This window comes from Podarcis raffonei, chromosome 14 (assembly GCF_027172205.1).
Source record: "Podarcis raffonei isolate rPodRaf1 chromosome 14, rPodRaf1.pri, whole genome shotgun sequence".
In the NCBI taxonomy this organism is placed as follows: Eukaryota; Metazoa; Chordata; class Lepidosauria; order Squamata; family Lacertidae; genus Podarcis; species Podarcis raffonei.
In genome coordinates this window covers 9,914,810-9,941,286 of record NC_070615.1, presented here as the reverse complement: position 1 = coordinate 9,941,286, position 26,477 = coordinate 9,914,810, and the positions used below count along the sequence as shown (strand labels likewise).

The 26,477-nt window shown below is 43.3% G+C and overlaps 2 protein-coding genes across 6 annotated transcripts in view; one reads left to right on the top strand and one right to left on the bottom strand.

The window, feature by feature from the left end:
* The first annotated feature begins 483 nt into the window (after positions 1-483).
* OAZ2 (ornithine decarboxylase antizyme 2) lies at positions 484-19,430 on the top strand. The gene is given in 6 exon segments (XM_053365814.1): positions 484-678; positions 9,730-9,805; positions 9,807-9,887; positions 12,489-12,664; positions 16,823-16,908; positions 18,522-19,430. Coding segments are annotated over 6 exon segments (570 nt in total). The 5' UTR covers positions 484-658; the 3' UTR covers positions 18,653-19,430.
* Positions 19,431-24,319: 4,889 nt separating this feature from the next.
* The window catches only part of ZNF609 (zinc finger protein 609), a 100,391-nt gene continuing 98,233 nt past the window's right edge, over positions 24,320-26,477 (bottom strand). For 4 of the 5 annotated variants that reach the window (XM_053365813.1, XM_053365809.1, XM_053365812.1 and 1 more), the window contains 4 exons: positions 26,046-26,221; positions 25,548-25,752; positions 25,192-25,270; positions 24,320-24,598 (listed from right to left, as the gene is read on the bottom strand). In XM_053365813.1, coding sequence (XP_053221788.1) covers positions 25,197-25,270; positions 25,548-25,752; positions 26,046-26,221 — 455 coding nt within the window. In that variant the 3' untranslated portion in view covers positions 24,320-24,598; positions 25,192-25,196. The remainder of the gene's footprint in view (positions 24,599-25,191; positions 25,271-25,547; positions 25,753-26,045; positions 26,222-26,477) is intronic. The other variant, XM_053365811.1, reaches the window with a different exon arrangement.

Here is a 26,477-nt window from a genome sequence, read left to right as displayed (position 1 = left end):
GCCAACTCTCCAGAATAAGTTACAGATAGGTAGCCGTGTTGGTCTGCCATAGTCAAAACAAAAAATTTTTTTCTTTCCAGTAGCACCTTAAAGACCAACTAAGTTAGTTCTTGGTATGAGCTTTCGTGTGCATACACACGAAAGCTCATACCAAGAACTAACTTAGTTGGTCTTTAAGGTGCTACTGGAAAGAAAAAAATTCTCCAGAATAATAAGAACAGATGGCGTTGCAGAGCAACAGGTAAGGCGCGCGCAGCATTCGAGCCGGGGCTGTGTGGATCCTAAACTGGCGCGCGCTGGCGACAACGCACCTCTACCGACCCCGGAATGAAAAAAAGCCCACGTAGCAGTCCACGTGCCGCCTGTCAACTTCTTTCGCGCCTGCGCAGTACGCGCGGCCGCCCCCCTCCGCCCCGCGCGCGCGCCTTTGTTTCGAGCGGCCTGTTTCCCAGGCAGCCTGGCGGAGGGGCGTGGCTATGCAGATGAGTAACGGGGCGGGCGGAGGCATCATAGGCGGCGGCGGCGGCGGCTCGCGCTCCTGGTTTGCCAGTCCGTCAGTCGGAGCTGGGCGCTCGCGAAGGGAGGAGCTGCTGTGAGGCCCGAAAGCGAGCGCCTCCTCCCGACCTCCCCCCCGCCTCCGCCCTGCCGAGCCCCGAGGATGATAAACACCCAGGACAGGTACTGAGGGGGCGGAGGAGGGGAGGCTTCGGCCTACGTCGCCTCAGGGACCCCGAAGGAAGCGGCGGGCGGGGGGGGGGGAGGGACCTCGCCCCGCATCTCCTCTCCTCACCGTCGCCGCCCTTCAGGATCGTGGCCTGCCTTTGGAAGCGGCCTACCCTCAGTAACCCCAGAATAGACCCGGATGATACAAAATGGAGGGGGGTTGGGGGGTGGAGTTGCCAGAGTGCGGGGAGGGGGCGGCGGGGCTTGCTTTTATTTTTATTTTTTTGTGGGCGCGCGCCCGCGCTGGTAGGGAGGGCTGGTTGCAGCGCGGGGCGCTGTGCACGCGCTCGTGCAAAAGGGGGGGGGGGCGGCAGTGGACCGAGGGAGGGTGGGGGGCGCCTGCTGCGGATTTGCACGACTACCCCAGAACCGACCAGAAGTGCCGGGCGAAGGAGTGGCGGGTGTTTTGTTGCCACCGCGATCGCAGGACTTTGCTTTCGAAGAGAGCTTTTTCCTCTTCGTCTTCGCTCCCCCCTTTTCAGCCTCTGGTAAATGGGTAGAGGCAGCTTTGTCCCACTGCCATCCCGTCTCCACCCCCGTCTCTGCAATCCACTGTTAAATCCTTGGAGGATGTAACCACTCTTCGCCCCCCCCCGTGCCCCCTTGAAGCTAAAATCCTGACTCTCCCCAATCCATGGGGTGACTCTGCATTTTAAAATGGCATAACACAGTTACCTCTGTGGGGACTCCCTTACAGCCTCCCCATCCAGGAATTGATGCTTAGTTTCACTGAAGCATCAGGTGTTCCCAGACTGTTCACTGGGTGCACTCATAGTATGTTAACAAAGAAGCAAATCTGAGATTAACAAGTTAGAACAAGGGGCAAATTTGTGCAGACTAGGAGGAATAAGTCCAAAATCAATAGGAGGGAAATAGATAAGGAAATGGCACAGGAAACAGGTATAGTGATTATAGAAGTCTTGCACCAGGAACTCAGATAATGGTTTGGTGCACCATTGGTCAGAACACTTTGGGAAGGTTTGTGATAGCACATCACATTGCATTCAAAATGGCTGTAAGAACACCAAACAGCTTCAGGGTGCTTAGTTGTGTTATTCATGGATGCTCCGTGTTTCAGAAAGGTGGATGCACCAATAAGTTAGGTGGACACACACTCTAGGGATTGTGGTTTGGTCTGGTTCTGTAATTGAATAGTTAGGTATCTGGGGCTGATGAATAACCAGCTTCCCTAGGGTATGCCTAAATAATGTTTACTGTACTACTGTGGAAACACAGACTTACCCCCAAAACTGGATAGTTATACTAAGGCTGTTAATAACTGCAGTACATGAGGGGTGGTTGTGTTTTTTTTTAGTGTGCTCAGTCTTCAGCACTAGGAGGGTTAACAACCAGTTAGAGTAGGCAGTTCTTCTCCTGGTCTTGTGATAGCTTTCACCCTGCACCCCACATTTTGCTTGTGGTGATTGGTCAGTAATCAAATTGCAATTAGATGTAGGCACAAACCTTCCAAAAGTGAGTTGAGTGAAGGTGCCTGAAGGAAATCCAAGCAGAAAAATACAGGAGATTAAGCAGAATATTTACAAAGCCCTTTTACAGTTACTTGTATGACTGTCTTTTGTGGAAGTTTAGGCTGAGACATAGACTTGCTCATGGCACTTGGTGAGCTTCACTGTTGGCCTCTGCCATTTCCACATCATACTGGCCTCCATCCAGCTATTAGCCGTGCTCCAAACTGCACTACAGCCACTCATACTCTGTATTTTGATAAATAACTCTTTATACAAGACAGAAACCTGCAGCTATTTGCCAGATATGCTACATAGATTTGCTAGCTCTTATATACCATGTATATTCCCCAAGAGTGGCTATTTGAAAAAGCTCTGGGTTCATCTGTGTATGTATGTGCACTTGCACACACGTAGACTGGAAAGTAATTGAAAGTCAAAAATGTCTTCAGGTGACTCAAAGAGGCAAATATTTCTTTGGGAAGGCCAATGTATGAATAGCCCACCTGGCAGCAGAGCCCAGATTTTAAAACAGAAAGGAGGCTGCTTAAAATGCTTTTGGGAACGGCCTTCTCAGGCATGCAGCTTCTTTTCTCCAACATGAAATGTTAGTTTTTAATTTGAAATTGGATAGTTAAAAGTTTGAAGTCAGATTGTCACTTGAGCTGGCAAGTGCTTACATGCATGTCTGGAAAAACTCGATGCTTTGCAAAACAGGAAGGCCCTTTGTTTACAGCTGTTCAAAGGAAGGAGTTCTTAGCTTTGTCCAAGACATACATGCAGCTGAACTTCCAAAGAAGCACAAATCCAATCTTAAAGTTATTTTACTCTCCATTATTCAGAATGTACAGTACGGCAAAGTGGAATAAGGGACTCTGATGTGTTGTTAAATTTTAGTAAGATGAACATAAGAGACTCATCAGGATGTTTTTAAAAATCTACTTAAGGCCTCTTGTGTTATGTAAATGGTTAAGTAATTCTATCCATTCAGAGGTCTAGAAATTAGGTCAGCAATAGTGGTGTGTGGTAGTGATCCTCTTTAACATACACTGGAGTTTATGAACAATCTGCCTTGCATGTATCACTCTCGCTTCAAAGTGTAAGATCCTGTTGTTGTTGTTTGATTGATTTATATTACCTGCTCTTCACCAGAAGGTCCCAGGACAGATTAGAGCATCATGAAATAAAGCAGTTTAAAAATAATTTTAGACTTCTTATTTTAAATATGTTTGTTGTAAAAACATCAAGTTTAGTATGTCAAAACATTACTGCATTCTAGAATGCATTTTTACCTGGCAGCACAGTTAGTTTTTTCTTTTGAAATTTTGGCTGGCTGATGAACCTAGTGTTCTATTTCCAGTTACGGTAAATATTGCTTTTGCTTGTACCCTTGTATGTATCTTATTGAAAAGATGTATCAGTAGATGTTGAAAAATTCAGAGTCAGCTCTGTGTGTGGATTGCACACAGGGTATACTTAGTCTGGAGAAGAGACCATTAAGAAGTGGTAAGATAGTAATTGTCCAATATCTGAAGGGCTCTCTCATAGCTTGGGGTGGTGAATCTTTTTCAGCGCAAGGGGCCTATTCCGTTATCATTTTTCTAGGCAGACATGATCACAGTTCAAGAACACCTAGACAGGTGACAACACTCAAGGGGGAAATAGGCTAGGACTGAATGAATATGTAGGAAGAGGGTGTGTGGCTTGAGAGGAGGCTTGAGGATCCAAACAAAAAGGTCTGGAGGGCTGCTTTGAGCCCCTTGGCCTGAGTTTCCCCATTCTTTTATCATAGGGCAAATTTGCATGACCTGAGACAACAGGTTCTAGTTTGCAGGAAAGGGAACTTAAGGTAAACATCAAGGAGAACTCCTTTTCAACAATTGAACAAATTATGGTGGAAGGTCTTTGTCTTTGCTAGAGGATTCTAAGCAGAGGTTGGATGGCTGCTTATGAGGAATGCTCTAACAGCAGATTACTTGTATCAGCTGGGGGTTGGACTTTGGTGACCTGTGTTGCCTCTTCTGACTCTATGATTCCAATTCTTTATACTCACCATTTCTGTGCTCCAGGTTTGGTATTTGTATGCAAGCAAAATTGTATAATTTGTACTCTGTAACTTTCATAGAGTGCACAAATAGGATGTTTGTGAAGCTCACAATTGCAACTCTGTTTACTTAAATTATCAGAGTTGTGATAGGTCATTCCAGAATGGAAGTCCCCACAGTTAACTCAGTAGCATTCTGGTATGTGTGTCTCAGTTTCACTATCTTATACAGTGTTTTATCAGTTTCCTGGGCCTTTCCTCTTTCTTTCATTCTGGGAGTAGCACTTTTTTTAGTGTTAACAAAAGGCTCAGAAGTTCTTTTTCTGCTACAGCCTAATAGTGATTATTTACATTAGTGTGCAGAAGAGCTCCTCATAAGAACATTGAAACAGCCTTAAAAACGAATCCCCAGTGGTACAAGTCCACTTGTCTACTTACGTTCTTTGTGTGGTATATGGAAAACAATTTCTCTACCTAGCAGTGATCCTGACACGCTACTAGGCAGTGGGGTCACATGCACTCTCCTAGATATAGCCTACAACTGGATGGGTATTGTTGTTTTCCTTGGTTAGATTGTCTGCTGCTATTATGAATGCAGTTTATGCTATTGTGGATAAAACAGAATCAATATTACTTTGGACAGGACTTTATCCTCTCTACTTCGATTCCTAGGTCTTGATTAGCTGGTAGATTGGTTGATTTCTTTGTGTACATACTATTGCCATTTTGGTAATTAAGTTATTTCTGTGGTTAACTCTTGCGTGTGGTGTTGCATCTCAGAATGAGTTTCTGAACACTAGGTGGTACTGTTTGAAAGAAGGGATGGAGTTCCAGTGAACCTTCTGTTCACTCATGCACACGGGCTTCTTTGTCCATGCCACTTACAATTTCAATTGTATGCTGTTTTCCGTCACTTGGTGGTTTCCAGTTGATATGATGTACGTAATCTGTGGTTGGTCTTTTAATTTTACCAGTTGCTACTGACCCAGTTATTTCAGCTTTGCTTTTTCATAGGAGCCTTGGAATTTCTCCCTCTTGTTTTATGATATGAAAGCCCTTCTTTGGAGAAGCAATGCTTGACATTTTTTTTCTATCTTCATAATTGAGTGAATATATCAGATGACATGAATTGCCAGTTGGGATGAATCTATGCAATCAAATATCCAAGTGTATCATATACAGATTGTTTTCTCACCTTGATTGTTTCAGAATATAGACCTTTTTCAAAGGCATGAATATAACGTCTACAGTGTTTTTTCCTGTAACAATAATAATAATAATAATTTTTATTTATACCAAGGCCGTGCTCAGGGCGGCTAACAAGCAATAATAAAAACAAGTTGAATGAATACAACTTAAAAACAAGATTAAAATACAACAATTAAAATATTGAAACATTAAAATATTAAAATGCAGCATCGCAGGAGGAGAAAGGAAAACGAAAAAAGAAAGAGGGGGAGGGAATCAAATTGGCTCCAAGCCAAAGGCCAGGCGGAACACCTCTGTCTTACAGGCCCTGCAGAAAGAAATCAGATCCTGCAGGGCCCTGGTCTCATGAGGCAGAGCGTTCCACCAGGCCGGGGCCAGTGTTGAAAAGGCCCTGGCTCTGGTTGAAGCTAATCTAACTTCCTTAGGGCCCGGGACCACTACGGTGCTGCTATTTATGGACCTTGAGGCATACCGGAAGAGGTGGTCCCATAGGTACGAGGGTCCTAGGCCGTGAATTTCTGCTTCCAGTATCCCAATAAGAGGGATTGGAGGTTGACTAGGGTAGGCTGATCATATCCTTGTGATGTATGAAAATTGTTGAATTAATGGCAGATCAACACGGTATGGCCATACATTACTCTTTTTCAGAGAATTGAAGATTGTGTGATTGATTTTGTTATTTTTCTGGCCAAACATATTTAGCAGATTTTTGTTTTGAAACACTACAATGCCCCCTTAAAATGGGGAAATATACACCCACCATAGACTATGATGGCTTGATAACACACCCTTTAACTCCATCTCTATCCTTAGGGTGATTTAAGTTCTGATTCCTCTATATCTGCTTGTGAGATAGACGTTTCTTGTGCTTTTCTAATGGTGAGCATGCAGTGTAAGTTCCACTTTTTGGACTAAAGATATGAAGGCGTACTAGTAAGCGATGCATACCACAGATTAGGTGGTACTTCCATACAGGTTCACAACAATGGTGGTATATGTGCCTTTTATTGAAGAAGCTCAGGGTTCTGTGGATTTTACACTGTAAAAGCACAGAAACCATCACTGGACAAAACATTTAGTATCCTGAAAATTTCAGCTTTCCTTTTAAAAAGTTTTAATTTCTTATGGTGGTGAGTTTGAAAGTTTATGGGCCTTGCCTGAACACTTTGAAGCCAGAGAGGGCTGAGCAAGATTCCCATTAGTCGGGGGGGGGGGGGCTTCATTGTTCTGCATAGCAGCCCCCATGACTGGCAGGAGACTATTCCACAAAATATGCAGATGTACTGTACTTACTTGCATAATGCGTACAGCTACTGTTTGGTGCAGAAATGCCCTTCGTTGGGCTGCAGGAACTTCAATATAGGTATATGTGCCTATGTAGGACATGCACATCTTTTAGTCAAGAGATGTGATGAATCCATCTCTCCAAGGTTCTTTATATGACATTGCACTTCAAGAATGAACTGCTTTTTATGGGAAAACAAATCTTGATTTTCACCACTTCACTAGATTATTCAAGCTTCCTCCAGCAGCAATAATGCTGTATTGTTGACTGGCGAAAACAAGCACATCTGGCAGCCATATTAGGAGTCTAAAGGGGGATGGGAAGAGATGCACAGTCAAGTGTTTTGCCACACCAGCCTCTACCAGACACCAGCACAAAAGAAGAGCTGCTTGTCAGTTAATTGTTGCAGTCTATATGGGTGATGAAGACAGACCGAGTTAATGTATACAAGTTCAGTTGCTGACACTTTCAATACAGCTGCTTTGGATCAGTCTTCATGGGCAGAATTAACTTCTGTAAGAATGCTTGTTTGTTCTGTACAAGCAATTTGCTTTTCAAGTTGGGCATACAGTCAATTTAACTTGGCTTCAGTAAAGTTAATTAGTTGTTGTTCGGGGTATGTTAGCTTGGGGCTCCAGTATTGGAAATTAGTATAGCTGGCATGTGAGGACTGCATTTTCTAGCTGAAACTTGTTGAGTCTGAGCTCTGCTCAGTGCTGTAAAGTATGTGCAGCTCCCTTTGACATTGGCATGTGGGAACTGGTTTGGGAAGTTTTCAGATAGAAAGTATTCTTACTGCAGAACAGAGTGAAAGATTGAAAAGCTGCCTGTTTTTCCGCAAACATTCTAGGAAATACAGCATAGTATAGCAGGTACCTTCAGATTCTTTAAGTCATTCATATTTCAGTGGTCAGAAGAATGATCTCTGAGCCTGAAAGTTCCTTGGTAGCGAATTTGTAACATTGCCTTAAGTAAGCCACTTAGTAGGTTGGCTCTTGTTCCTTCAATAGGGGGTTGTTTTGCTCATCCTGGGAGGAAAGAATTGTTCTGTCTCTGTGTTATAACAAGTGTTCTGTAAAATGATGATGATAAACAATTGTCAATAATTACAGGTGTCTTGTCAAAAAAATTGAGATAATGTATGGAAGAAGTTAAAGCATGTGCAGGAAAGGCAATAATTCTATTTAGTACAGAAGTGTCTGGGATGTATAGGATGCTAAATGGCCTTGCACCAGTTGGAAGGACTGCCCTCCATATGAGTGCAGAGGACTGCTGCTATTTAGCCATAACTGTATAGATATTGTGTGGTGCCAAATAAGTTGGTGTGCTATGGAAGGGGCAGCATTGATTGGCAGTATTACCTCAGTGCCAGGGTCAAGGTTCCCCTTTGTTGCACTGTGCAAGGCCATAATTTAAAAAACACAAATGTCAAATGCAAGTACAACAGTGTCATTGTGAAGAGCCCCATATGACATGCAACATGCATGTACGCATGTGGCAGGAATAGACAGCTCTCAGCAACCCCTGCAAGGTGTCCACTGGTGTGCTTCTGCAAATGGAACCCATGAACACAGGCCTCTCACTTCATAGTCTCCCCGTGTCAAGACATTGGGACAAATACCATCCCACTCCCCAAACGGGATGGGGCAGAAAGTGGGCCAAAATATTTGGCATCATTAAATATCTGATAGAACAAGAAGTGCAATAGTTATTTCAGCTTGAGCATATTTTCTTACTGGCTGTGCATTATTTTTATTGTCACCTAGCATTATGTCAGGGCCCAGCATACCAAAATGATTAAATGGTAATCTTGCGCTGCTTTGTTTGAGTACGGTGGTAAAAGAACAGGTGGAACACTAAGCATTTGCTGTTGTGAAATATCTACAGGAACTAGGAACTGATTAGAAAGAAATGCTAATTATATTATTCTGGTAACTTCACCATGGTCAAAATTGCAAATGGGAAGTGTGCTGTTCATGTTTTATTAAAGTGAAGACAGAAAGCTCCTAATTTCAGAGCTGCTTCAGACATTGTAAGAAGCATTAAAAAGCCTGTAGGAGGGTGCAGAGACAAATTTATTCAATGTGTGCTAGGCAAAAAGAAACCTTCAGAGAGATAAGTGAACAACACTTGTCTTGATTTTTTCCCAGTGAAGAGCTACATTTGGCCGGAAAATATGTTTAACTAATTTGACTCTGCTCTCTTGGGTAGACTTTTTTTAAAAAGGAGATTCAGGCAATCCCCACATCTGAGGCACCTGCAGTATCCAGGAATAGTTTCTAACATCTGAAATCGCACTGGCATGCTTCCCCTCCCCTTTGCTTTTATGCCTTCATGTAACAAAAGGGACCACATCTATTATTATTTACATCAGATAAGATCACTTGTGAGTGGCAGCATTGCACTAATCTTAGAATAATGTGTTACAAGGTTTGAAGTACCAGCGCTCTTCTCTTTCCCTTTCTGAAAACATGAAACCTAACTCCGCTCCTTCAAGAATCTTGTCGCTCTATTTCTAGTTGTTTATTGAAAAACGTATGCTCATCTGATCATGTGTTTTTAGTCATCTGGGACTTCTGCCAATAGAAGGGGTTTGCTATTCACACTCCCTGTTCAGTAGGAATCATTTTCTCTGCCACTTGTCTAAGAGCTGCCTACCCAGAATGCCAGGGCTGGCCTGGGACATTTTGCTGCTTGAGGAAAAACACCCTGCCACCACTGCCCCCTACCCTACATGTCTGGTCCTGCACCCTTCTTGCTGCTGCTGTGCCCTGCAGGTCTGGCAGCCAGGTTGCAACCACAGCAGCAGTCCGAGCGCAGCGGGGAGAGTGCAGCCACAGCAGCCCCCACCTGAGGCAACAGCCCCACCTCACTTCATGGGCAGGCCAGCCAGCCCTGCAGAATGCGTTGGGCCCAGCCTAAGCTGACATGCTTGGAGTCTCAGCTGAATCTTGTACGGCCTTGCAAATCTAACCTTGTGCTTTTTTCTCTCTCTCTTCCAGTAGTATTTTGCCTTTGAGTAACTGCCCCCAACTACAGTGCTGCAGGCACATTGTCCCAGGGCCTCTGTGGTGCTCCTGATGCCCCTCACCCACTGTCGAAGATCCCCGGTGGGCGAGGGGTTGGCAGGGATCCTTCTCTCTCAGCTTTGATATATAAGGTGAGCCTAGTTTGATGTCTAGAGACTGACTGCCTTTGTATGATGTGGCTTTTTTGTGTGGTTGGGATGATGTCTTTGGATGTTGTTCAATAAGCCTTGTTTGAGGGAATGTACTTATGTTCAAGAATACACACATCAAAGAATGCAATGGATATTCTTTAATTCAAAGCTCTTCAAACAGAATAGGTCAAGCATTTACTTCCAGTACTGTAGTCTGGGCTATTTCTTCAAATAAGGGAGTTTGGGTACCCTTTCTCAGCATCCCCCAGTGTTTGCTTTTTATGATACAACAAATTAGGAATTTGTGGATCCTGATAAATCTGTGACTAGCAAATCTCAAATTAGCGAAATGGCAGTCTGCACCAAGCCAGTACCGATTTGGAGTGTGTATAATGGAGAAAACAACACTAGGTTTCAATTCTCCCTCTGGCTTGCTCTAAATAATTACCCGGCTGCTCTTCTCCCCAGAGTTGTGTTTCCATAACACTTACAAAGCTAGTGTTTTGACTCATAGAATGGCTTTCTGAATGTTTTATTGCCATGAAAAATGAATAAAGAGGCAAATTAATTTCTTTTCAGTATTCAGATTAGAAACTGGAAAGGGTGGGCAGTTGCAGAACCATCTATAGATTAATCTGAAGAGACCAGTAGCCACAGCCGATTCTGACTGGTTGAAACTGTTCACCATTCTCATTTTGTACTGTGGAGCCTGATAAATCTGTGACTAGCAAATCTCAAGCCTTTGCCATCTGGTCTCTGAAGTTTTGCTTTTTCCTACTTTCCAGGAGTAGAAGAGTTATATTTGCAAATATGCCATGTAGGCCAGTGTTAAACAGGAAGCTACAGTGTTGAAGCTCTGCTGTAAAAAAGGCCTATTCATAGTCATCTCTGGATCTCACCAAAGAATACTGGCTGGCTATTACTAGTTCTTAATGCCTGTGAATATTGGTTATCATATGCTGCTGGTGTGATTTCTTTTTTCTTTTTTGGCCTCCCATGTTGAATTGAGCAGTTCTTTGATTGCTCTTCGTTCTTTGATTGGGACATGGGTGGCGCTGTGGGTAAAACCTCAGCGCCTAGGACTTGCCGATTGCATGGTCGGCGGTTCGAATCCCCGCGGCGGGGTGCGCTCCTGCTGTTTGGTCCCAGCGCCTGCCAACCTAGCAGTTTGAAAGCACCCCCGGGTGAAAGTAGATAAATAGGGACCGCTTACTAGCGGGAAGGTAAATGGCGTTTCCGTGTGCTGCTCTAGCGAGCCAGAGCAGCTTCGTCACGCTGGCCACGTGACCCGGAAGTGTCTGCGGACAGCGCTGGCTCCCAGCCTATAGAGTGAGATGAGCGCAGAACCCTAAAGTCTGCCAAGACTGGCCCGTACGGGCAGGGGTACCTTTACCTTTAACTTGATTGCAAATGGTTCCTTATATTTGTATCTTTACAAAGAGAAATATTCACCTTCCCTACACAACTCATTTAAATATTGTTCTGACACAACCGCTCATCATTTGATGCTTGCATAGTAACAACACTCATTTTGTTCAGTATGTTGTACTACAAAAACATGGTGAGAAGAGTGAGTTGAGTGAGATTCTCCTGAAATGCAGAGTTGCCATTCAAGTAATCTTTGTAATACTAGAGTGTTAGTCACACAGTGGATTAAAATACACTTAATAAAAAATATTTAGTTGATAGCGGGTTTTTTAATTTGGTTGATTAATTCTGGGTTTTTATACGATTTAAACTAATCTTGAAGAAGATATATTTGCTTTTAGTTAATACTCAGAAATCACTGCAGATGTGGACTTAAAAGAGCTATTTCAGAAGTGGGAGTTCGTTTTCTAAGATGGTGCTTGAAGTCTTCATACAAAATTTAATTTTGTAACCCAACCTGTTTTATTAATACTTAATTAACTTACAGGGGTGACTGGTCTGGACCTTGTTAATCTTCTTATGCAATGCGACTTTTAAGATTCTGTTAAAATGTACACATCTATCTGTCAAGTTCATAGTTGGATCATATTCTGTATCCAGTCAAGAAATGGAGGAAAAATACGCTTGGCTGTTTTTCTTTAAAAAGCAACAACCCACACAGTTGACAATAGTTGCTCTGTAGCTGCTGTCCTGCTTTCTGATTTGAACAAGAGAAGATCCCATGCTTATGAAGAAGCAGAGCTTTAAAGTATTCCCTGTGCAGTTCTATATGCCACAAATTAAGTTATCCAGGAGAATGTCTTGTGGTCTAGGGCAAAATAAGTTTGTTCAGGTTTTGATAATTCTCTTGGCAGAAAGTTATTTTGTAAGGTGTACCCACCTGAAGATTGCCCAGGGGATAGGACTTTGACTTGGGGATCAAAAGACCCAGTCTTCAGAGATGTTGGACTGCGTCATCAAAAGCAACATATGTAATAGTGCCTTATGAAAATTAACTTAAGCTGTAACTGAGCAAACTTTCTAATTAAGTAGAAGCACTGACATTCAGTAGTTGTTTTAAAAATAGAGTATTTTTAGGTTTTAGTCCTCATGGCAATGAAGAAAAAATGAATATTATATTCTCGTTGGCACTTCCTTTTAACACTTTTAAATCTTTTTCTGTGACTCTTTAAGGATGAGAAGCTCACTGTTAACCAAGATCTTCCAGTGCACGATGGGAAACCACACATTGTCCACTTCCAGTACAAAGTTACGGAAGTAAAGGTCTCCTCTTGGGATGCAGTGCTATCCAATCAGAGTCTTTTTGTGGAAATCCCTGATGGTGTATTAGCTGATGGGAGTAAAGAAGGGTAAGTGTTTGAGCCTATAGCTATCATGGTATTATAGAATCATATAATTGCACAGTTGGAAGGGAGCACAAGGGTCATCAAGACCAACCAACAGCAATGCCAGAATCTTTTGCCCAATGTTGGGCTCAAACTCACGACCCTGAGATTAAGTCTCATACTCTACTAAAGTGCTTGTAGACAAAGGAATCAAAGGTGTGCTGAAGGGGGGAAAGGAGAGTTGCAGAGAAGCTGGATAATTTATTTGCATTTGTCTTTACAGTGGAAAATGTAGGACAGATCCCTTTGCTTAAACTAACTTTTTCAGGAAAGGAGTCAGAGGCAAAAAGTGAGGACAAGAGGCAAAATTCCAGGCCTTGTTGACATAAAAGAATGGACAGCCCTGATTCCCATCCACCCGAACATTTTAAAAAGAATTTTGGTGTGAAATTGCTGAAATAGGGATCCAGGAATATAGAGCATCTATCCAGGAAAACTGGTGGAAATTATGTGCATCACTTAACACATGTTTACATTAAATTGCATTTGCCATTCTAATGCCCATTCACCCTGATGGGAGAAAAATGTTTGGAGCTAGTGCGTTGCAATTTTTGTTTGTTTTAACCACTTTAAACAAATTTTGTCATCAGCATGCTTCGCTGCCTCACTGCTCACCCCAAACACTAGGGTTTATTATAATCTTTCCCCCCCCCCAACTGTACAAGTGGCCAGCACAGTGCCCTCCCCCAACTTTTTTGTAGAAAGACAGGAAGGAAGGAAAAAAGAACAGGGAAAGAAGAAAAGACAGGAAATTTGTGAAAATGAAGGACAACAAGAGACCCAAGAAAAATAGAAGTGCCTTGAAAAGAATGGGGGGGGGTGAATAAGTTAACTTCCTTACTTAACTTATAGTTGGGTTCTGAGACTTCCTTACCCCACAAACCATAACTTTGAAGCTGAACTCCCCTACCACATCTTGAAACAAATGAAATTTTAACATGCTTAGCATAATGTGAAAGGAACCACCATGGCAGTTTTCTACTGGGATGTAATGACCGTAATGACATATACTGTTTAAGTTGAATTCAATATGAATCAATGCCTTTGACTAGTTAAGTAGTTAGCCTCATTATATACTATAATATACTGTTAAGGTTCTGATGATTTGAAAGACACCAGTATTCATCTTCATTTTCTATCTTTTCTCATTATTTTTTTAAAGAAACTACTTAGTTCCTAGGGACGCGGGTGGCGCTGTGGGTAAAAGCCTCAGCACCTAGGGCTTGCCGATCGAAAGGTCGGCGGTTCGAATCCCCACGGCGGGGTGCGCTCCCGTTGCTCGGTCCCAGCGCCTGCCAACCTAGCAGTTCGAAAGCACCCGCAGGTGCAAGTAGATAAATAGGGACCGCTTACTAGCGGGAAGGTAAACGGCGTTTCCGTGTGCTGCGCTCGCCAGATGCAGCTTTGTCACGCTGGCCAAGTGACCCGGAAGTGTCTCCGGACAGCGCTGGCCCCTGGCCTCTTAAGTGAGATGGGCGCACAACCCCAGAGTCTGTCAAGACTGGCCCGTACGGGCAGGGGTACCTTTACCTTTACCTTTTACTTACTTCCTTATTAAATGCCATATGTCTAATTTGCAAAAACTAACTTCTTACCATACAATTTATTTTTGACACTGTACAAAAATTTGTCCAGCTACATGGCGGAATAAACCCTGCCACTAGGTTTCTGTTACACTCATTCTATCAATGCAGCCTTTGAAGCTCCCATTGTTCTAGGCGCGTTTTGTGACAGGAAATTTCATGAGCGCGAGCAGTTTCTGAGCTCTGGGAGCAGTACTGTGCCTAAGATTTCAGATTAAAACTGCCACTGCTGGAATAAAAGGAGGACCCTTTTCTGCATCCCCACTTCCAGCCACTTTGATGACTGGAGAAGGGACCCTCCTAAGAATATTAGGCGGGCAGGCAGGGGAAGTATGGCTTTGTTTTTGGCAGTGAAAAATAAATATAAGGTTTTAGCTGCAGTTCATTCATTTTCAGCTTTGTATTCTTGTTACAAAAAAGTATGCCTAGACATTCTGTTGCAGTGCCCATAGCCTACGTTTAAGGTGCCATTTAGCTCCTAGCTTTCATATCTGTTTCTAACACTGTATCATTGGTGTCCTCTAAAATCAAGCAACCCAGATCTAAGTGTTGAAATATATTCATCTATTTTGTCCCGCCACATCTGATGCTGCTTGTATCTGCCTCAGAGGGATTAATTTAGAGACGGCACCTTCTTGTTCCCTGCCAGAGTAGTTTTTCTTGAGTTTGAGGTAACTGATTCTTAATGAATTTACCCATTTTGACAGATACTGAATTTATCATATTTTGATATATACCGTGGACAGTACATGTTTTTGAGTTGTATCCAATGCTATCCCAGCGTGAGCTTCTTGTGCAGTGTGATTTCATTACCCTTTTCACCACACACTAACTGAGCTGTCCCCATCCTAGCCCTGTAGCCTTCTACAAAATTTGCTTCCAGAGGTGAAGGGGAACCTTGAGCACATTGTAGTGGTGTGCTGGCAGGGAGGAGAGGATATTGAAGTCTCATTGTACAAGTAGATGTCTGCTTCCCAACTTGGGATTCCACCCTTGGTTGGCAAGATCAGAATTGGTAATCTGTTTTCCTTCTTTGTCCTATCCTTGATTTTGCTTGCTGGGTGGACTGAAATAATGATTTAAGACACTGAAATTCAGGTTCAAGGAGAGGGAGCACATGATTAAGAACTCATGAAAGTATTTCCTGGTTTGCCCCTTCCCCTAGTTGCTGGGGTAGAAATTTGTGTTCAGACAGCTCACCAAAGGGTGTTATTGTAGAACCCATTTCCTTCCCATCTCAGTTGCTTTGAAATGGAAACCAGTTACCCCTCCAGGTGATAACTGGGAGGGATTTGCTGGCCTTTGTGTTTCACTGAGGGAAGTATGTATAGAAATGAGCACCCCACTATCTTGTACTTTGGTGCTGTGGGAGGAGCAATATGTCTTATTGCTCCATATTTCTCTGTAATCGTTGGAAGACATTCTCTTCCCTCTTTGGATTCCCTGGATTCCTGCACATGGGCTCTACTAGTACACGGATAATTTGATATCCAAAAAAAGGTAACAACACAATTTTTAAGGGCAAATTATCCTTTCTATTTCCTTTTTATAAATGTGTCAGCCCATTCATCCCTTCCTCTTAACACCACTCTTTTGACAGTACTTCTACTGTTGGCATGGTTTCAGTACAATTGCATAACTGTTTATTTTTAGCCAGCTAAAATAAGCAGCTTGAAGGTTATAATTAAAATGGATCATTATCATATTAACAAAATCCCTTCCAAGTTAATCTCTGCTTGCTGCTGCTTTTGACTCTTGTGGCCATTGTTCACTTAAGCAATGATTAAAGCCTGATTTTTAACTGCAGCTTGCTAAATCAGTGGCAAGCGATGCCTGGCTAAGCAGAGGGTTAGGGCTGAGGTCACCCTGTGCTTTGGCTTGTACAGTATTTCAGAATTTGGCATGAGGGTTACACAGAGTAGACCAACCCCTGAATCTACAGTATTTTGGAATGCATTGGGTTTCATTGCTCCCGTCCAAGGGTGATGAGCTTGAGGTGGTTACTAGGGAGAGGGGTCTTTTCAGTAGTGGCACCCCATTTACAGAATGCCCTCCCAAGAGTCTTGCTTACTTGATGTCCATGCTGTGATGTTTTAAGTGGTTTTACATTGCTTTTGTGCTGGCTCTACTGAAATAAAGTGACCTGAGTCTAGTCATATTTATCCCCACCTGTGCAGCAGATTCCATCACTCTGGGATCTTCCAAGGAAATTGAAGGATTTAGTGACAATAACATACCCTTCTGGAACTTAAATATACAACTCATTGAACCTGTGTGTAACATCTTGCCTTCCTCCTGTGTGCTGCTGTGCATATGCTCATTAGCAGCCATGTTAAATTTCTACTTTTGACCCCCCCCCCCAAAAAATATATATATATATGCAAGGTCTTTTTCTTGGCACTTCTGTGTCTTCTCTGACAGTGGCAAAATAGTGGGTTGGGGTGAGTGGCAGTCACATTGAAGACCCTACAGTAAGCTAACAAATTATCCAGGGAAATTGTGTCTGTATGATGTGATTTTTTTCCTTTCCCCCTGGCAGATTATTAGCACTGTTGGAATTTGCTGAAGAAAAAATGAAAGCAAGTTATGTCTTTATTTGCTTCCGAAAAAGCAGAGAAGACAGAGGTTAGTGCTTTAGCCTCTTGTTATCCCCACCAATCTTAACCTTGGGGCTTGCAGAGTAGCAAAAGTAGCCCTTACTTTTGGGGGTAAATTTCTGGGGGTGAATTTTCCTGCAGGTGCCAAGTGTGGTATTCTAAACTAATGTTTGTGGGGTGTTGTTTTTTTAAAGGGCTTTGCTGGGGATAGTCTGAATGGTGTTATAGCATTTCTTGAAATATTGGAGGACTAAGTGCAACTTACCCAGAATGCTCAAAATAGGGCTTATTCCTGGGTAAGATTGCTATGTATGTTTCCAGTCAGAATACTGCAGTTCTTTGGTTCAAATGAGAAAGGAAGTAACATTCTCGTTAGCTTTGCATGTCTGTGCAATAGCTGTATTTGGCTGGATGCCCAAGTTCTTAAATCAGGTTTAAGTGAGGTTGACGAACTGGACTTTCAATGCCTCTGCCCTCTTCCAGACCTTAAGAAAATGCGTTAAGCATCTATACATAGATTAAATCAAGGAAGTTTAGGGATTTAGTGTAAAGCATATAATTACTAATTGAAGGTGCATGTTGTAACAGTGGCAGTACTATAAGAGGAACTGCAAATCCTTTCTATGCCAGTTTTCCTCTGAATTGCTTCTTTTGTGCATTGAGTGACCTGTTCACAGTAAGCTTATCTAGAAGCAAAGTAATTTAATTGCATATTGATTAAAACTGTTCTGAGGAGTTTTTTGTTAGAGGTAGTCTAGAATCTGGCTCCAGGATTCTGGTCTTTTCAGGTTTGCATTTAGATTATCAGTTTCAAAATCAGACTTTATATTTAAAAAGAGGATTCTACGTCAATGTAATTATTGGATCCTGATCCGCACATACACTAAGCCAAACCACAACTAAGTGTGAATATAGGAGTGTACTAGGGTTCGCAGTAAAATTCCAGCCACTCCTCCCCGATTGTCCCTGTTGCAAAGCCCAGGGCTAAGCCATGGTCTGCCTTAGCATTACATCTGAATTATGGCTTGCCTCCTCACAAAGCATAAGCTATAGCCAAACTTCATTCCTGGCTTACTGCTTATGGTTTGTCTGGGGCAGGCAAACTATTAGGTTGTGTCAAGATTGAAGCCAAACGATGGCTTAGCTCTGTGCAATGCAATGGCAGGGGGAAGAGTGAAATGGCTAGGATTTTTATTATGAGTATCTGCATACTTGCATGTTCACACTTTGCCGAGGTCTGGCTGAGTATTACGTGTGAACTTGACATTAATGGTTGGCATTTAGCTATCCTTACCACCTAACCAAGTTGCTTCTTTCTAGTGTAACATTGTGTTTTCCTTTTGGTGGCTGGCGGGAGTGGGGAAGAAGTAAGAAATACGACTGAACTATTGTTGGGTAGGATGACAGGTATTATGAACCAGTAACCAACAGGATTGCAGCACAGAACGGACAAGAAAAGGGGTATGAAATATGGCAAGACCTACTAGACAATTCCGAGCCAGGAAAGAAACTTTTTTCAACCTTCACAGACTGTTGTTGAATGGTTTCTTCTGTATACAATTAAAGTCGTGGAATTTGCATTAGGAGCACAGCTTGTTTACAACCACACCTATCTGATGTTGCCAATCTTTGTCTTTGCAGCTGCATTACTGAAGACATTCAGTTTTTTGGGCTTTGAAATTGTGAGGCCTGGCCATCCCTGTGTCCCATCACGACCAGATGTGTTGTTCATGGTATACCCCCTGGATCAGGTCTCTTCTGATGATGATTAGACCCAGTGCAGCACTTCAGTGGGACCCGAACATGCTTCAAAGACGAGAGGGGGCTAAAACTCCTCTTCGGAGGAAAGGAAAAACAAAATTCTTCTGGACTGAAACTGCATTTCTTATTGTTAGAGTGACCTGTATATCTTCTGAGTTGACTTTTCCATTGAAATGTGTTACCTAGTGAATAATATAAAGTCTGCACATGTAATCGCACAATAGTAAATGGAAGGTAAATGGAGCCCTTTCATACAGCTCTGTTGTCTGCTGGTTAGCCTAGTGGACAGACATCCTGTCCAGCCACCCAATGGGCAAGGAGCTCAGAGGTGAAGAGGGACACAGATCTGACTTGTTAAATTAGCGTTGGGCTTTTCTGTTCATTTGGTTATTTGGCTTTCATTTTAAATAACTGTATACTTTTGTGTTCACTCAGACTTAAGCAGGAGGCATGCTTTGGGCATAGGGATGTGAGGAACAGTAACACTGTTAGCAAAGCCTAGGTGGTGGTACCCCCTGGAGTAACCAACACTGTGGGTTCCTGAGAAGCTTTGTGCTCTTTCTAGCCTTTTTATTAGGTTAGTATTAACACTGCATTAGTACAGCTTTCAATAAAAAGGGGCATTCAAAAAACATGCGAAGCTGATCCTGATTTTTAGAGAGAAAGAACTGCATAAGCACCCCTTTCCCAGAATTGTAATAGTTCTGCTGTTTTTCACTGCATTCTGTAGTGGAAGTGGATGTAAAACTCTGAGTGGAGATTGTGAATAAATGGTGAAAATTATAATTAGAGGATAAAGCAACAAGTACTCAAATCTAGCCTCCCCAGCTGGTGATGGGAAAATTTTATGCTGGCAGCTCTGACTGATGCCCTTGCAGCCAGCTTTTCTTGAGAAACCTAGGAATGGATTGCAGTATGCTTATAAACAAAGCAATCCTATGCTCTCCCACTAGGAATTAAGCACTAGTGCTTAATGCTGAATAAACAACTAGGAAACTTTTCTGAAAACTATTTGGTGCTTGAAGCTTCATCTCATCCTTCCTTTAATGGCTTTCTTTTGTAGAATGGAAGACAACTATCCTGCTTATATTTTCTTAAACAGCCAGTTCCTTCAAGCTTCATTCATAACATACGATTCAAACACTTTCCTTGTCTGTTTAACTGATGTCAATGTGAAACAATGGTATCCAAACTTGCTTATATTGATTTTTGCTAAGATGATTCAACTGTTACAAAAAAGCAAAAATATAGACAGTCTAGGAGGGAATACATGTGCAATATGCTTTTTTTGTAGCTAGGTATCTGCTATTTAGTCTTCATAGGTGGAGTTCTGCAGAATCCTCTGGGGTCTTACCCCAGAAGTGGCCAGTATGTTTCTCACCTAGGTAAGGGGCTCCTGCTTGAAATGGGAAGTGTTTAAATTGGGGTTCTGGAGAGGAATGTATGGGAATAAACTTGTCTCCTCCCACCCAGTGGAAGCTGGCATTGTATTACGAGTAAAGAGAGGGATTAGGTGTCTACTGAGGAATTTGCAACGCTAAGCATTGGTACTTTCAGTGCATTAGAGAAAAGTCCAGGTACTCATTGTACACATTTTCTCAATGTCTACCATGATCTGGTTTTCAGAAGTAATTCATACACAGATGCTCATTGGTGAAAAAGAAAAGATGGTAAATACAAATGGTAATTTGCTTTATGTGGGACTATAAGCACTTGTGTAAATAGGGAGAAGAATCCCTATACAGTGCATAGGAAACATGCTAAGTAAGTTACTAATTGGTCCATTAACATATTTGCATTCAGCCTATTTCTTAAAACTATGGGAAAAGGTAAGGTTCCTTAGAGGACATGAAATTTATTATGCTCCCTTATGAAACCATTTGTATCTTGCTCTGGAGGCCCTATTCCAGAACCTCCTGCCCCTGGTTGTCAGAACTGCCAAAATGCATTTCTGGCATTTCGAAATTATTTCTGTTCACTTTGTATTTTATGCACTTGTGTCCTTGCTGCAGCTGGTACATAAAAATGCCAGTACTTCTATTAGCAGTAATTTGTGATCAGCTAGATCCTAAATTGCATTTGTTTCTCATAATAATATTACACTAGTGACTCACTGATCTTGCAACTTTAAAGTACTTATCTGTTCATACACATGATTATCTTTAAAAAGCAAAACAAATCCAGTGAACGAGAAAGTTTTTCTTGCTACCCTCTAGTGTCATTTTTGGCAAGCTACAACAGCCAGTTAATTACCCCTTCCTCCTTGCTAATGAGTATTTGCCAGTTAGTGGTACACTGTATGTAATCCAGTTTGAACTTCCATCCCCCTCCCTCAGCTCTACTGTATCCAGTCTGAGCAAGTATCTGCAGGCACAAGTATAGAAGTCGCACACAAACCCTCTCTAGAAACAAGCAGCTGCTTGATTACGAAGATGAGGTCACTGGAAAAGCAATCTGCTTAATGTACCAGCTTCTTTTGCAAAAGGAGACGTTCCACTTGTCTCAGCTCCCTTGCCAAAGTAATTCGCCTCTTCAAATGGCCCATGTCTCCATTTGAATACTATGGGTGTAATCAGCAAATTTTATTTTCCTCTTACTTCCACCAAATGCTTAGTTAGTGAGAATCCATATTTTTCTAGTTTGAGAGATTGTCCTGATAGTCTTGTGTGGTTTTTCAAATACGTTTTTTTGAACTGGTGCTACTGTATTATGTTTTCATCTGCAAGCTTCAACCCATTCCTCTGTGTCCCTAGGTCAGCAATAAAAATACTGCAAAACAGGGCCCTAACAGTGATCACTGAAGAACATTACTTACCTTATCCCTGAAAGTTTGTTCTTTTATTACCTTTTGCTGCTTGATTTTGTTACTATCATACACATGTTGCAGTACAGAGGTTTAAGACATAGGTAGTTTCCTCAATCATCATGGGTTCCTCCATGATGCTGACATCAGATGGCCCTCTATCATCTCCTACACCTTTGTCCAGAACACGATTTTTCATCTTGATAAAGCACTATCTGATTAGTTTTAGCACCATTCCGCCTCATTTTGATCACTGAAGATCTGATTAAGAATCTTTTTTAAAGTAGCATGGTGTCACCTTAGCTGTGAGCACTGTGTGCTAAGCACAGAACTCTGCATGTACTCTGAAAAGAACAGAGCTTGAAATGATTGCATTTTTTATATATATATAAAATGGTTTTATCCCTTACTGTAGGTAATGTGTGGGCAATTTAGTGCAATCAAAAAAATGACTGAAAAGGTATCCAGTAGTCAGTACCCTGCATTGCTCCTTAAATCTCCATCTGTCATAGAATAATCCTATAAAAATAAGCAGTGATGCAGTCATTCTAGCACAAAAGTACACAGTGCTTACACATCTAGATTAAGCTATCAAGGCTCAGTCTAGAGTCAATGCTGCATCTGGCTCCAGTTTAATAGGGCCAGGACAGTAAAAAATTAAAAGGCAATGAGACTCCTCAGTACTGAGAGAAGTAGAGATCAAAAGAGGATCCACCTGTTGTCTGTGATTATCTCTTCTATTTGCTCTCAGTACCTTGGATGTACAGAGGCCCTTAGCACTGGTGGTGTGGGTTTAAGTGCATAAAAACCCCAAATGTTAGCAAATAATGTACACTTTTTTATACAGCATAGGCTGCAAGTTCTAAATGAAAAAAAGACTTTGATGCTGAGGCAGACACTTTTCCAGGGTCAGAAATGTACTAATTAAAGTGAAGAGCAAAAGGGAACCTGAACAGAGGAAGTGACTTCCTAAAACCACGAGGAATGCAGCATAGAAATGATTACAAGTTGGTGCTTCTGTAGAAACCTTCCTCCTGCTACACTCTGGGCTAAAAGGAATGAAGAGGGCACCAATCCATTCAGACCAGCTGGACATCATATGTCCCCTTTTCATAGCTGAAAACCAGCCTGGAAGTTCGCATTCTGACAACAATTTTTGTATCCTCCTGTGTGTGATGAACAAAACTTAAAAGCACTGGAGCCTTATCTCAGCTTCAGGTCATTACACAGCTGACACATGGCAGTAAAAGGACAACATGCTGATAAGATAGTAACCTCTGAGAAAAACACTCCTCAAAGCAGACTGTGTATCTCCCATGCCCAAGTTAAGGTTTTCCCATTGCATTTCCTGTTTGGATACCAAAGCCAGTCACCACTGAGGAGCTTCTGTAGGCAGAGCTCTTGGGATGTGCTTGAGTGGCACGGTCTGGAATGGCAGATGGTATTCACAGCACATTTCCTTCCTAGAGTCAAAGGTCACCATGTGCTTTCTTTTGTAAGGCAGCAGGCAAATAAGGCTTTGCCATGAAGGATCAACCTCTCCCCAAGCTCAAAGAGGCTACTTCTACATGAATGGAACTATAAGTACTCCCAGGCTGGGAAAGAAAGAAAAAACAACAGATTTCAAACAATTCCTTTTTACAGTATGTACAAAGTCCAAGAGGCAGAGGGTGGCCTCACACAACATACAGACAGGAACAGAAAGACTGAGCTGGGGAGGCTTGCATTGTTGGGACACACAGCACCTGATTTACACAAATCAGCTAGGTAGGGCACAGCAGACCTTCCCAGTTGCTATTCAAGCTGACCACCCTGCAAGAAATGGGCAGGAAATTCCCATAAATGTGGGCAGTGCTCCAGGCAGAAGCTTCAGCAAGGAACACTAAGCAACAGACCAAGGGAAAGAAATCCAGACAATCATCTTGTGATACAGGGGAAGGCTTCCTCTAGCACCAGAACAGGGCATGGGACATTTAACAAGAGGTCACTCTTTGACGGCCTTGGGCCGGTACAGCTTGCACCCATTGCAGGTTTTTAAAAGGGGGGCAGCCAGTTGCCAGGCTTGCTTCTCCATCTCAGCATGACCAAGAGCTTCCATATCCAAATATCACAGGCCAAGACATCCATCCCTTCACTCCCTGCAGGGAAGGGAAGGTCTTGCAAGATATGGAGAATGAAGAACTGCATGTCTGAAATTCAACCAGCCCCATCAGCACATTCTTTTGTTATGAACACAAAATATGTGTTTTGTTTTAAAGCAGGGGCTGGGGAAGACAGGAAGGACAGGCAGCCAGTAACCTTCCAGCAGAGTGAAGCAGGTGACTGCTAGGCAGCAGCAGAGACCCATCCCAATGAGAGCAGGGCCAGCCTGCCAAAAGGCCCTATTTTATGCAAACTGGGTGTATTTTTTGTGCTGCAGAGCAAAAGAAGCATCTGCCACTGCAACACACATGACCTGCCAGCAGGGAGAGGCGTTGGAAAAACAGTGAATGGAAGGGAGGGCTTTTCAGGGTGCAGCAATCCTGGAGGCAAAGTGCTACAGTTTCAGTATTGCTCCTGCCAAAGGAGCACATAGCTGGCTTGTGCTCATTGCAGCCCCTGCTGCCTCCCCCCTCCCCCGCCCCCACATTTCCCAGGACATCTTGACTCAACAGAATCGTCTCTTTCCTGTGGTCTTCTTTGCAGGTGCCCATATATGTGCTTGTGCCAGATGACCACTTATCGCAAGTATAAATACACCAATCTGGATGTTCTCACCTTCCGTCAACACCCAAGTAGCCATCTGGGCTGCAGCACAGGAGCAAGAGAGCCTTGGATGGAACCCAAGGCTAATGTGTCCTCCCTCCCCAGCATTCCAAATGTCCCGTGATGCCCACCACCACAAAGTCCCTGCTCCAGAGGAGTTCTGGAAATTGGCCAGTCAACCCCAAGTCAGGTGAATAAATATTTCTGCAAGTCCCAGCTCCACAACTCACACGTACAGGGCTCAGCTTGTGTTTGGTAGGGGAGGGGGCAGAGTCTGCCTCACATTATGGCAGGACCGTCAAGCAGAACAATCAACACCATTCAACTGATGTCTAATGCAATTTCCAGCGCTTCCTCATGTGAGCCAGTCACATGACTGAGTATAGCCTAGGTTATCCGATCATGTGTCCTGTTGGGGGAAAAAGGAGAAATGTAACTCTGCTCGAGCAATTTCAGTTTCAGCCACATGATGGTGCTGGAGTAACAGCAACCAGAAACTAGGAGTTTTTTCAGTAATCTTTTTATCCTTGGAGAAGCACTTGACTCAGAAGGCTTCTTGCAGAGAAGAAGCAAAACACTACAGATCACACACAGTTACTGTAGCCACGACACAGCTGGGAAATTTGAAATATTGGGTTAGGACCAACAGGAGGGAAGTAAGGTAGGTAGGTAGGTAGGTACACACACACACGTACATACAGTGCAGGAATGAAAGTAATTAACGGAGCTGCATGGGACCCAGTGCTTATTGTGGCATGTTTCACTTAGCTCTATGTCCTGGCTGCAGGTTGCACAAGAAGCTTCTGTATGGCACTTTGATGCCACTGTAAATCGCCAATCCCTTTTACTTGTTGGTTACTAATCGTAACATGCCATCTAGCCGCCTACTTTAGATTCCCGAAAGAGACCCACTCTGCCTGCAGGCTGTAATGTAAGCAGCTTGTGATATTGCCTCTCTTCATACCCTTCCCCAAGCCAATGACATAACAGGGGCATCCTTACCTTTTTCACCTCCGGGGCGGGGGATATAGGGAAGGAGCAGAGCCTTGCTGACTGGCAACAATGGCTGTAGATGAGAGACCTGCAGAGAAGCAGAAGCATAATGCACAATGGTGTGAGGGGTACTGAAGCAGCTTCCAGCACAGGGCTGACTTGGGTTTACAGTGGAGATGTTGCACAGTGCCTCAGAAGAGCTTCAAGGGCTGGGTAAGGCGGCAGCAGCAGGGCACCCAGGAAGGTGTCACGTTGCTAGGGCACCTGCCTCTGCCACCACCACAGCCCCCAACTCCCACCAACAGTGCTTCTGGATTCCCCTTCCCACCCACCCACCCCAATGCCAATGCCCCATATGCTCTCACCTGTTGCATAGGGCAGGTTGTACTGGGCCGGCAACAATGAATAGCCCAGATGATGGTGATGATGATGTGTGGACATCAGACGCTGTGAAGGAGAGGAGCGAGGCCGGTCAACGCTTCTCTCAGCACCACTGGCGCCCCCTACACCGCTGCAGCCTGCACTGCTTCCTCCCACCCCACAGCGCTCCTGAGAGGCCTTGTCGCCTATCTGTAAAAGTAACCAGACAGACATGCTGAAGCCCAGACATGAATCTGCAAGAACAGGCCAGCCAAGTACCTAAATGAGGCCAGCTCTTCTGTGGCTTCCTTGCAAGCCATGTATGTTACTCACTCACTCACTCACACTCCAGGAAATAAAAAGCTAGGGAATCCCTGGCAACAGCCCACATGCTTTAGTTCCCGGTTCCAGAATTAGCCTGGAAAGTACGGCATTTACACCTGGATAGGTCTGTGCCAAGGACAGCACTGAATATATATTTCCCATTCCAGCACACCACTTACCGTTGGGGACTTGCTCTTGTAGTGGCTGGCGTGCTGTTGCAAGATGTCTAGGGCCTTGGATTCAGAACTGGATTTACAGCCAATGCTGGGGCTGGCTCGGGATTTCTCGCTCTCTTCACTCCCAGAGGATTTGCTGCCGTATGGGGAGAATGAGTAGCTGGAGGGCAGGTATGAGCCTGTGGAGGAGATGCTAGTTAGCACTTTCCCACACATGGCAGAAGAGCAAGCTATTAAAGAGACCAACTGCCTTTAAATATCCCCTAACCAGAAGAGGCGAGAAGCTGAAAGACCTGAACCAGGGATTCTGTCAGAGAGAAGTTTAGAAGCGGATTGTGCATACTGCACACAGATCCAAGAGAATTTGGCATCTCAATCCTGCCCCCAAAAATGTTCCTAGTTATTTTGGGTTGCAGTAACAGGTTTAAAGCAGCC